At 38.5% G+C, this 11,851-nt stretch overlaps 1 protein-coding gene across 3 annotated transcripts; it reads right to left on the reverse strand.

Annotated features, from left to right (window-relative positions):
• Positions 1-10,518, reverse strand: prlrb (prolactin receptor b). Of its 3 annotated transcripts, none has more exons than XM_084551003.1 (9): positions 10,380-10,518; positions 8,705-8,847; positions 7,401-7,533; positions 6,279-6,448; positions 4,952-5,118; positions 4,105-4,246; positions 3,925-4,021; positions 3,762-3,831; positions 1-3,680 (listed from the first exon to the last, which is right to left on the reverse strand). In XM_084551003.1, the coding sequence occupies exons 2-9, from the start codon at positions 8,763-8,765 to the stop codon at positions 2,949-2,951; spliced, it is 1,572 nt and encodes a 523-aa protein (XP_084407129.1). In that variant the 5' UTR covers positions 8,766-8,847; positions 10,380-10,518; the 3' UTR covers positions 1-2,948. The 3 variants fall into 3 exon arrangements, with proteins under 3 accessions (XP_084407129.1, XP_084407131.1, XP_084407130.1); XM_084551005.1 differs by having other exon boundaries at positions 8,705-9,034; positions 10,380-10,501; XM_084551004.1 differs by having other exon boundaries at positions 8,705-10,508.
• Positions 10,519-11,851: the final 1,333 nt, after the last annotated feature.

The following is an 11,851-nucleotide window of genomic DNA, read 5'->3' on the forward strand; positions in this document are numbered from 1 at the left end:
GCAAATTCATTCGTTCATTCATTCATTAATTCATCTTCTGTAACCGCTTGTCCTGTGAAGGGCCGTGGGGGTGCTGGAGCTGGAGACAAACAACCATTCAATGAACCTAACCAGCATGTCTTTGGACAGTGGGAGGAAGCTGGAGTACCTGGAGAGAACCCACGCAGACACAGGGAGAACATGCAAACTCCACACAGAAAGACCCAGTCGGCCTGGATTCAAACCTGGAACCTTCTTGCTGTGAGGCAAAATAATAGGCAAATATTTTGTTTATTTGATTAAAGGAGACACAAACAACTTAAAAAAAAAAAATTGCAAGCCTACTCTTCAAGCTCCTTCAAAGCTGTATTTGGTTTTAAGGAGAGGCAGCAGAAATAACCATGGGATTAAGACCCACTTGGTAAAGTGTCATTTAAGACCAGACTCGGTGCTCAAAATTGAATTCTATTAGGACTGCTCTCCTTGAATGGGTGTAAAAAAAAAAAAAAGAAAAGAAAAAAAAGTCAGGATTTCTTTTCTAATAATCAGACTGTTAAAATGAAATGCGTCATTCCAAAATTTCCAGTCTCAAAGTAGAGATACAGTATATCATTCATTAGCAATCTCAAACTCCTTACATTACCTAACATAAATACCTTTTAAGATATAAAAATATGCTTCTCTTTATTACTGCTTTAGAAAATAAAATTTGATTTTGACTTCATTTCCATATCATTTATTTATCATTTTTATCAAAAACATGAAAAAAAGGACATTTCTCCTGGGACATTCTGGAATGAAACTCAATATATTTGTCATAAATTTTAGGAACCGTCATTGTATTAAATCAGGAGTATGTTTAAATATACATCATTGTGATTAGAAACCTAACATGTTTAGGCTTTTTAAGTTAATATTTGTGACTTGGATCAAATACAAGCACATTCTTTTAAGCAAGAGTTACCAGATTTGATGTTTTTTTTTGTTTTTGTTTTTTACAGTAGAATATATCACCATATTTGAAGTGTTTCTGCAACAGCAGTATTCTTCTGCTGTAGTGTGTAATGACTTTGGAAATAAATATGGTAAGGTTCTTGAAAAACCAGACAGACAGGAAGTTAGTTTGGCCTAAAGCAAAAAAAAAAAAAACACAAACAAACAGCAGACTACAGCTCAAATATTATTTGTTAATTGCCAAAGACTCTTAAAATGATAAAACTGTATTGATTCTGTGAACAAGTAACACAGATTGTTACTAACCAGTTAAGAATCTGCATAGAAAAATTGAATGTATAGTAGCAGTAATGACACAGAGGTCAGTCCACTAAGACTGATACTTAACATTAATTCGTGTTATCAGCAGCTCTGTGAGGTGTACAGTTGATCTTTAGCAGGTGTTTACCAGGTTCAGCACCTACATTTAGCCTATTTGATTGGTAACATTTAATAATTTGTATTAAAGTACAATTGAGTCTCAGAGGAGTGTCTTAGTTTTACAAGTATTCAAAATTTGTGAAATTCTCACGCAATCAAGTGCCCACAGCCCCATCTATCTTTTTAGAGACCGAATATTTATCGCACAAAATTCATCAGTCACTCAGATACACTTTCTGGGTACCACAAATGTCTTGACAATGTTTTGTGCAGATGTCAAGCTATTGCACTGATGAAGTGAAGGATTTCACCTGCTGTTTGTGCTAGAGACATAAATAGGATTTTACCCTCAGTGGAGTAAACTTAACAACAAGCCATCCAATAGATGTCAAGATGTTAGACTCTGCACCACTGATGGCCCCCATGAATGCCTGTACTGAAAGTCATGGTGATGATAATAATAGCAAGGTGGATCACATTCCAGGTTTTTGTGATGTAAAAAAACAAGACCAAAATCAATAATTTCAGAACTTTTTCCACTTTTAATATGACCTATGACCTGTACAACTCAATTAAAAAATAAAATATATTAGGGGGAGGGAAGTAAAAATAAACTAAAATAATGCGGTTGCATAAATGTGCACACCCTCTTATAACTGGGGATATGACTGTGTCACATTCAGACTCATTCTAAATGGGAGTCAGTACATACCTGGCATCATTTAAAGTGTTTCTGATTCACTCCAAAAAAAGTTCAGCTGTTCTTTGTCACATCTTACAGCAAAAGCCATGGTCCAGAGAGAGCTTCCAATTATTTTATTTTCACTTTTACTTTTTACTAGTGTTCCCAACTAGTGTTTTTATGTGCAACTGAGCTACTGTGACCAAGCAGTTTCTCTTGTGGATAGTTAAAGTCTGTCTAAGTTAAAAGGTATCAGTCAGGAGAAGGATACCAAAGAAATTCCAAGGCATTAGAATAACTATACCTACAGTGAAGCATGGTGGTGGCAGCATCATGCTTTGGGCTGGAACTGGGGCCCTAGTCGAGGTGGAGGGAATTATAAAATACCAGTCAATGCTGGCACAAAACCTTCAGGCTTCTGCTAGAAAGCTAAATATGAGGAGGAAATTCATCTTTCAGCACAACAACAACAACCCAAAACATCAATCCAAATCAACAAAAGAATGGCTTCACCAGAAGAAGATTAAAGTTTTGGAATGTCCCCGACCTGAATCTGATGAATCTGAATCTGTGGGGTGATCTGAAGAGGGCTGTGCACAGAAGATGCCCTCCTACCCAAAAACACTGAGTGGTGTAATATAATCAAAAGGTGCTTCAACAAAGTATTAGTTTAAGGGTGTGCACATTTATGCAAACCACATTATTGTATTTTTTTATTTTACTTCCCTCCCCCTGAAATTTTTATTTATTTATTTATTTTTTATTCAGTTGAGTTTTACAGGTTATAGATCACATTAAGTTCTGCGATGACTGATTTTGGTCTGGTTTTTATAGCCACTGTTTTCCCAGCCTTATTCTTGACTGGGCAGGGTGAGGGTATGAGTGTTGTCTACATGTTATATAATACAAAACTTTAGATTAGAAGTGGTGCAGGGATAGTATCTACATATCCATTGCCAGTGAGTTCTGTGCACATTCCCAGTTTACTTGATCCAGAGAAAGGCTTCTGATTGGGACACTCTGTGAAGTGGTAACCATTCTCCTTACAGGGAGAGTTAACAAAGTCATTTTGTTTCTGCAGGAAAACAATATTGTCACTATGCACTTCTTTCACCCGGCTGTAGTCCTCTTGCGTGTTCTCCTCTCTTCTTTGAACATCTGGACTTAATGAACATTCTTTCTCAAGGATGAGAACATTGTCACCCATCACCTCCTTTACTCTGCTGTAGTCCACCTGCGGCACAGCAACCTCCTGCGTGTTCTCATGTCTCTGAATATCCACATAACTGCTGTTTGCGAGGGGTTGCACGGTATGAACAGTGGCACCTTTGTGATGATCCGCTGCCTCTCTTATAACACTTGGACACTGCTGCTTCAGAGGGAGCATCTGATCCATCTGGTCCTTGCTTTTCCAGGAACTTTGGCTTGGCGCTGGGTCCTTACACTGGACTTCCAAGTCTAAGTGGAGGCTGGAAGGAATAATCAAGCTTTTCTTCCTTATCTGAGAACTGGAGCGTTCTGGCAAAAGTATGTCATTACTGTCACACACAATTAGGAACTCCTCCATCTGGTACTTGCAGGACAACACAGGAGGAAAGTTCTGGTTGACAATCAATGCATTAAGAACATCTTCAGACCGCCCACTCTGAAAGGATTCATTCAGTACATTAATAACGAGGCCAATATTTTTTGGTAGCATGGAAATATAATACAGATTCAGTGTTACCTTGAGAAGATGGGCATCCACTCCTCTTATCTTTGGACCAGGAACAGGTGGCAGAAGACAGTGCTTGACGCTGAGTAACAACAGAAACAGTCATGAGTTAGATCTTTTTCATCATGGCTTAACATAAGTAGTTGTATACAGTACATATAAATCAGATACATACTGTTTCCTCTTTATTACCAAAACACACAGTGTTGCTAAGAACGGAATTGCAGAGAGGCAGATAACCAATATCCAAAAGGGTCTCTCATTATGAAGATCTAAATAAAAAAGAGAAGCATTTTTCATTATTATTTATTGTGAACAGTTGCTCAAAATAGAGTGAAGACGTTCTGAGGCTTACAGTCTGGGATTTTCACAAAGGTAGCGTTGCTCCACTCGCTCCAGTAGCCATTGTCTAGAGCACAGCGCACTTGGACCATGTACACCACCCCAGGATTGATGCTGTACAGCGTGAAATAGGTTTGTATGCCTGATGTGTAATTCTGTTAAGAAAGAGGAAAGAAAAGATTCATTTTTTGACCTGTTTTAAGATTACTTTTGGGTCAAACAGCAGTAGCAAATACATTTGTCTTCGCTAAATGATGGTTACAGCACACTGATATACAGTTTCCTTAACAAAATCTGACACGTAAGTCATCTGCTTCCTGTTTGATTTTGATCTGTTACTGATTAATTCAGTCAAAATACAGTAGGTCTGACTGAACATCTGAACACATGGACCAGATGGCACCCTGTGTCTAGATAACACTAATAAAAACTCCAGCCTTCCTATGTTCTTTCACTTGTATCAATGATCACGTTTATGATAGTTGGACTTACCGCTTCTAATTTTAAGTCATGATAAACTTTTTTAACATGCCTTCAGCATTTACAATGCAACATACCACAAAGCAAACATTGTAATTTTGATTTGCTCATTGTCTAGTGTTGTGAACTTTTGTAAGTCATTTTCATTTAAGCAAAGAGATCATGTTATTTACATGCAGGTCATAGGCTGTGCCTTTCAAAGGAACTCGCTGTGCTTTCCTTCCTGCACAACAAATACAACATGCAGCAGTCATCCAAGGAGAATTAACTTTGCTTCGGGAAACAAAGCTGTGAATACTATTTGACCCCACTGTGAAATATACTGGTTATGTTCAAATAAATAAACATTTTGATGAGATTTTCAGGAATTCGGTTTTCACCTTCCAGACTTTGCTGTTTTCTTGTTTGACTCTCAACTGATATTTAATGGTGACCCAGCCGGATTTGATGTCCGTATTGGAGGGATGCTCCCATCTAATATGGAGAGATGGATTGTTCTCTCTGTCCTCCACAACCACTGTAATGTTTTCAGGACTGTCGGGTTTGACTGTGGAGCAAAAACAGAACAGGATTCAGAGTTTATAGTCACACTGCTGTATGTGTCTGTGATACTGCATTAAGGCAGCCGTGGCCTCATGGTTTGAAAAGAGGGCCTGGGACTGGAGGTCTCTGGTTTGAATACCAGGGCTGGCAGGAAGAAGTAGAGAGAGTGCAGTGCCTTCCACTCAGCAGTCATGACTGAAGTGACAATAGGTCGAGAGGTCAGAGGATAACAAAAAGCCTTTTTCCTTTATTCAACAGTACTGGTGGAGATACAAACAGAAAATGAGTAGGGGGTGGACTGACCTACCAACAGACCTGCATTGCTGAGCTTTGAGCCATACCACTATTGCAACAAGTAAACATGTTGAGGATTTGCAGCACCATGTGCCATGTGCAGAATGCACATGATGATTTTTGGTTAGTTGTAAAGTAGGCCCTATGTGCACTCACCTACATGACTGCCTGTATAATCAGACAAAAGATGTGAAGTCTGATCCCAGACTGTACACAAGTTTTACATTGTGCACAAACCAGTTCTACCTCATTCTGTTAGGGCTTTCATCTGTGCCTCATGACTGTCACTCAGTACTTTTCCACTCCTCACAGAGCTCTAGAAGGCAGTCAATAAAACTGTGCCAATCATTAGCTCAATCTGCACAGATAATTTTCGGCAGTGTTGACTTGTGTCTCTAATAAAGACACCGATCTATAGGTGGTCAAGAGTTCAAACTGGTTCATGTTGAAAACAAATACACTTATGTGGCAAGCATGTTAAAACTATTTATTATTGATTATTTGTACAGATTTTTCAATTGAATGAAGGAGTTATTTAGTGTCACAGCTAATCATTCCTACATAATGATATCCACTGTGTTGTAAAACAATAATCCATGAAGGGAGGTCAGTTCTTTTTATAGACGTTGTACAAGCCAGACACACAGGGATCAAATTGTACCTCTGTCATAACCCTAAAATCAGCTCAGATTTCAATACACAGAAACTTGCTTTACTGGAATTCCATTTACATTTTAAATACAGAGACAGTGATGAAATTTATTTATTTATTTATTGTATGTGTCAGTCAGTAAGAATCAGGACACTCAGTATCTGACATTTTAATCCTGCATCTTATGTCAATATAATTTATGAAGCAAAAAAACTCACCAATTTTCATCACATCAATCTCTAAGGGATCTGTGGATGTGTTCCCGAGTGCATTGGAAGCCACCACTGTCAGGTAGTAGTTGACCCAGATGGAGGTGTGGGTCTTGTCAAAGAAGCAGGAATTACTTCCTGCCGAATGGTAGTCGGGACACTCGTGCGTTCCCTGCGAGCTGTATGAAGCCAAAACAAGACCTTTACTGACCGCGATATGGGTGAGAGCTGCTCAGAGCATTGCGCTTACCTACGTATACGACAGAGTCAGCGCTTTAAATTAAAACTATGCTGTGGACATTAAATACATATTAACAATCAGTAAACAACTACATGACTAGACTGATAATAAGAGATGAGACAGACAACAGCTTTTTCACTGACCACTGCAACATGATCCCAAATGCCAGTGTTGGAAAATGTTCTCAATCAGGAAGTAAATCTGTCCCCAAACTTTTCTTTTTATGACTGACAGACACACTGTTAAGGCTAAGCTTAATAATATGCAGTTGCAACTAAAATACCTTTGAGTGTTAGCATGCTAATATTTATTACTTAGCCATGGACACAAATTACAGCTGAAACTTATGGGAATGTCTTTTTCAGGCAATTGGTGTCAGAAAAATTGAAAGTTCAGCTCAAGTCGAGGCATGTTGAACATTGTTTGGATTCATCCTCTGGGGATCATGACTCAATTTTGTGGCAATTCATCCTTTAAGAGTCTACTAGTGTTGGCCTTTAGTCCTCAGGCTAGGGCAAGTGAGGGTCACACAGGTGACCCAACTCTTTGAAGTCTTGCACAGCAACAAAGATTTGAGCTCAGCTGACTGAGCACAAGCGTGTCAACAAGGGTACTTTTCCACTTGCTTGTCTTGAGCACAACCTAACTAAATACAGCAGCTTAATTGTCACTAGCTCTCAGTGTGGCTGATCAACCTCTCTGATGTTTAATGGGCCATCTGTTTCCCATCGGTTAATACAAAATACTAAGATTAAAAGCTTTGATTCTGTCTGAGTAGACTTGTTGTAAGTCACTCCCCTTTATCTTTCATCTTCCCCTTTCCCAAGAAAATTGCCCGAACTGTCTTGAAATGAATATTAAATAAGAACAAACATAGTGATCAGACTTACTTGTCTTTCTCGTAGAAGAGGCGGTGTGTTGTCGGCAGCCCTCCATCAGAGCCTGGCTCCCACCAGCAGGTAAATGTCTCCTTCTCAGGGGACCTGCAGCCAAGCAGGACTGGTTTCCCTGGTGGAGACAAACCTAACAACACCGAGTACAAACAAGCATCAACCACTTATTCCCAACGAAGCATTAGAACAACAAACGCTGACACAAGAAGACACGGATTAAAAAGACATGTCACAGGGCTGGTTCAGTTCACTGATCTTTAGCTGTGTCTATAGCCATGAAGATAGTTTTGGTCATATTTGTCCAGATTTGAATCTCTGAGTTTTCAGTGTCCACCTTAGTTCAGTTCAGTGCTCACGGCACAATTTAAATGATAGTGATGGTATGGAATTGTCAGAATGTTAAAATGTTAAAATGATCTTGAACGCAATAAATTTCATTTAGCGATACACAGATGTTAGCTAGAAAAAAAACAGAAGCACTGGCCAGTGGTATGTGATGGCTAATAAAGTCCAAGGCCGAGTTCAAGTCCAAACAATGTCAGTGCACTCAGTTACATATTGCCTAATTCCTAATCCAGTTTGTACCTTTTGTTGTGGCAATCGTGCTGCTTCTGTAGCGGCGCTCCATTTGGCTATGGCCATGGTGACAAATAGTGGATCATCATTTGAGAAACACAGCACAATTTCTTTGCCTTTGAGTAACTCATTGAGTAACTTATCCTCAACAGGGGATATATCAAAATGTGATAAGGTTTCTTAGATAAAAGTGAGCCTCTCCTGTTTTTTGTTTTTGTTTTTTTTAATTAACTTTGATTTATATGCCTGCTCCTCAAACTACTGCTTTTTATGTCTTTGCTAAGCACTTGGTAATGCTGATTTGAAAAGTGTTATAGAAATACAGATTATTTATTATTATTATTAGATTATTTTTTTTTGTTAATTCAAGACAGATTCACAGTCAAAGGGCATCTTTAACTGGAAGGACATAGTCAGTACACTACGTTATATGTTGGGATTCAGTGTTGCCAAACCCTGTACAACATATAAGCTGTGCATCATCTTCGATATTTTTCCTCAAGCGTCACATAATATATCAGAAAAAGAAAAAAAATGCCGCTGTTGATGTTTTTTAATGTATTTTTGAATACTCTGAGCACTGACAAAGCTCTCCAACCTTGTCAAATAAATCCAAAATTATCTTCATAATATAGACCTCGGTCCAGTGGAGGTAAGAGAATCATTTTTGTGACCGTCAGCATGCTGCTAAGCCAAAGAGTGATCATTCAGGCCTTTCAACTTACTGTTGCACTCCACCGCTGCAGACAGCAGCAAGAGCATTGCCAATACGAGACCTCTCCTCATTCTGGAACAAACACCGTCACACTCCGTGTCGGGGTTAGTGACATCACCAGCATGTGGTTAAGGAGGCGCTAGAAACTTGTTTCTACATAAAACAAGCAGATATGGAGGGAAAACAGTGAGCACAACCAATCATTGTTTGTACATGTTTTAGCTGATGAATATGGGACATCTACAGCACCAATTAAATATGTTATTACAACTGACATTCACTTTGTGGTGTAACTGACAGCATCGTCTGCTATCATTAGAGCAGGGCTCCGCCAAACATCCTGTGAGAGTAATAAGTAAACAAACACACCACAGAACGAGAAATAACAAGATTAAGCAAGACAGTTGTCAAAGAATCATGGTATAATAGCGTTGTTGGTTGAATTCAGCCATAAATGTTCACTACTAGAGATAACTACCTTATTGTAACTCATTCAACAAATCCAAATACACATTAGGACTGTTTTTATTTGCTTCCTTATTCCAGGGTGCTAATTTTGGCTTATTATGCTTATTTGATTCAAAGTCCTATTGCTGCTTTCTGCAGGCTTCTATACCCGTATGGAAATTTACTGGAACTTGGCTCAGACAGTAGATTTATGCTCCCTGGTTGAGTAGTTTCTCTTGCTGTGTAACAACCTTAAAATGCCTGGTGTAATTAGTCACCAGAGGAGGTGTGGGAGAGAATCCCTCCCAGTTTATCAGTCTGTAATTTACAGGAGGATACAAATGTCTTTGTATGTGTTTTCTTGTTTTGCACAGCAAATACAGTGACAACAAGCTCGATTTCATGCTGCGACACCTGTTCCGACAAGTTTCTGCAAGACTGTGCACTTGAACAAGGCGGAAGTTGGGTGACGATTAATGTATTTCTCGATTCTGACAATAGATAGGAATGAATACATGTCAAAAATAAAACCTAGCCGTAATGACTAACGAATAAGGGGTGTACTTTATGATGGATGTACATAATAATATTTGTATGCTATTTACTTTGCCTTAATACACTTAACAAATTTTACACAGAAAACAATTTACTCCATCTGCTACATTATTTTGACTTGTATAAAAGCTGAAAAATATATTTGATGATTAGCAAAATGCATACTAATGTAATGGTGCAATGACTTTTCATGTTCCACGTGTTGTGCCACTGACTACAATACTATAACAACCTAGCAGAGGAATAATAGTCACCCATTCTATAAGTATGAGCTGACATTTTACATGATTCTGTTAGAATTTGTTAATTGACTGGCAAAAAAACGAATACGCTTTTACTTTTCTACTTACTTTGGGGTTTCTATTTGATTTTTCTGTTAGAAAAACGACACTATACAATTCAACGCCCTTCATAATAGAAACATTAAGTAGCTAAGTTACTCAGGGATAATAAACATATGTAATGCATAGTATTACATGGCAATACTAAGCACACATCTAGTTGTTCATGTTGTATGGACCTAAGCAGCACACACAATTGCGTTTATGAACATTTAGCAACACATAAGACTATAAACAAAACAAAAATATATATATATATAAAAAACACCAAAATGAAGAATGCAACATAAGTGACGTAATGTAATGTAACTACAGAATATAGAAACGTATCAATTTACTCACCTGTGCAGGACTTTACACGGCTTTTTATACATTTAAGTGACGCTGGCAAACGCGGGGGAAAAAGTAGCCTTCTTCAACCATGGCATTACCGAAGAGAACCTCCTCAAACTTGGCAACCGCTGCCCTGACGCCCCAGGTATGGCTCGAGGAAGGCAGGCGTCCTCTGAGTCACGAAGGGGAGGGGTTTGATGTCGTCACGACGTTAAACACCTGAGCGAAGCCAGAGATCGAGGGCGGAGCGAGATGCCTCACTTCGGATATTTTTTCTCAGACATCAACACTCTAAGTCAAACTAATGCAGCAGTTTCAGCCAGTTGTTTTTTCTCTGTATAAATTCAAAGTTTGTTTAGAGAAAGTAAATTATTATCTGCATGGGCAGTGTGTTTGGGTTCTGTCAATGTCTTGAAGCAGGATGAAGGTGCTATCTAGCCATTAAGATCAGAGGAATTGCGTATTATGAGAAGCAGGACACATTTAATTTGTACACTTCTGGCTCCACCATCACCTGTCCCATCATCAGTAAAGACCATCAAGCATTTCCAGAAGCACCCTCACATTCCTTGGTTGTGATCTCCGCCATGTTTCACTGTTGAGGTGGAATGCTTCACATCAGGCAGTTCCTGTTTTTCTACCAGTTTGTTTGTTTTTGTTTGTTTGTTTGTTTGTTTTTTGGCAAATAAAACATTACACTTAAAATGTTCTTGCTTGTTTTTGGCTTTTGCAGCTGTAAAGTAATCAACTCTCCTTTTCTTTCACACTCAGGATTTGATTCTAAACACTTGGAAGTTTATATCAAAATTCACTCACCATTATAGAAGGCAATGCAAAAGAGGTATAATGTTACTGTCCCATAGAGCCAGTCACTTATCTAAATAACTGAGATTAGGTAAAAGTAATTAAAACTGTTTATTTTGCACAGTGATTCATCAGCCCTACACATTTTAGCTCGCATGCAATTGATCAAATCTACAATATCTTTGACGTTCACCTGCAGTGGCTCACCATATTGCATAAAATATCTTTGTCAGAGCCTTAACTTAGTCAACCAATCAAGAGCCAGGGCAGCAGGGGTGTCTGTATCACGTTTCTTTTAGACTTTTTAAGTAAACTGTTGTCACTTCCAAGCATCAAAGATCACAGTTTAAAGCCGGGAAGACCACAGACTATAATCACATTAAGCTGGTTTCGATTTTTTTTTATTATTATTCCATTGTCATCAGAGCCTATTTAATCCATTGACAGATATGTTTTATTAACAAAAGCTACTTAAGTAACAAAACAAATTTTGAAGGTATAGAAAATGCAGTAAAACAACTATTGATCACAAGCATAAAATCCCTTTTAGAAGGCGGTACCTATAATTCAGTCATTCATTCATTTTCTGTAACCGCTTGTCCTCGAGAGTTGGCAGGGAGCTAGATACCTATCCCAGCTGTCTGTACCTGTAATTAAAAACCCTAAATTGTTCCTGT

Source organism: Chelon labrosus (assembly GCF_963514085.1).
Source record: "Chelon labrosus genome assembly, chromosome: 9".
Lineage (NCBI taxonomy): Eukaryota > Metazoa > Chordata > Actinopteri > Mugiliformes > Mugilidae > Chelon > Chelon labrosus.

What these genes read in the sequence shown, in the direction of transcription:
- prlrb (XM_084551003.1), bottom strand. Translation starts at nt 8,765, where the DNA reads ATGAGGAGAGGTCTCGTATTGGCAATGCTCTTGCTGCTGTCTGCAGCG. An exon ending in AAAACAGCAAAGTCTGGAAG is followed by an intron (nt 4,247 to 4,951) that starts GTGAAAACCGAA and finishes CTTTCTTAACAG; the next exon opens with AATTACACATCAGGCATACA. An exon ending in TTGGTAATAAAGAGGAAACA is followed by an intron (nt 3,832 to 3,924) that starts GTATGTATCTGA and finishes GTTGTTACTCAG; the next exon opens with CGTCAAGCACTGTCTTCTGC.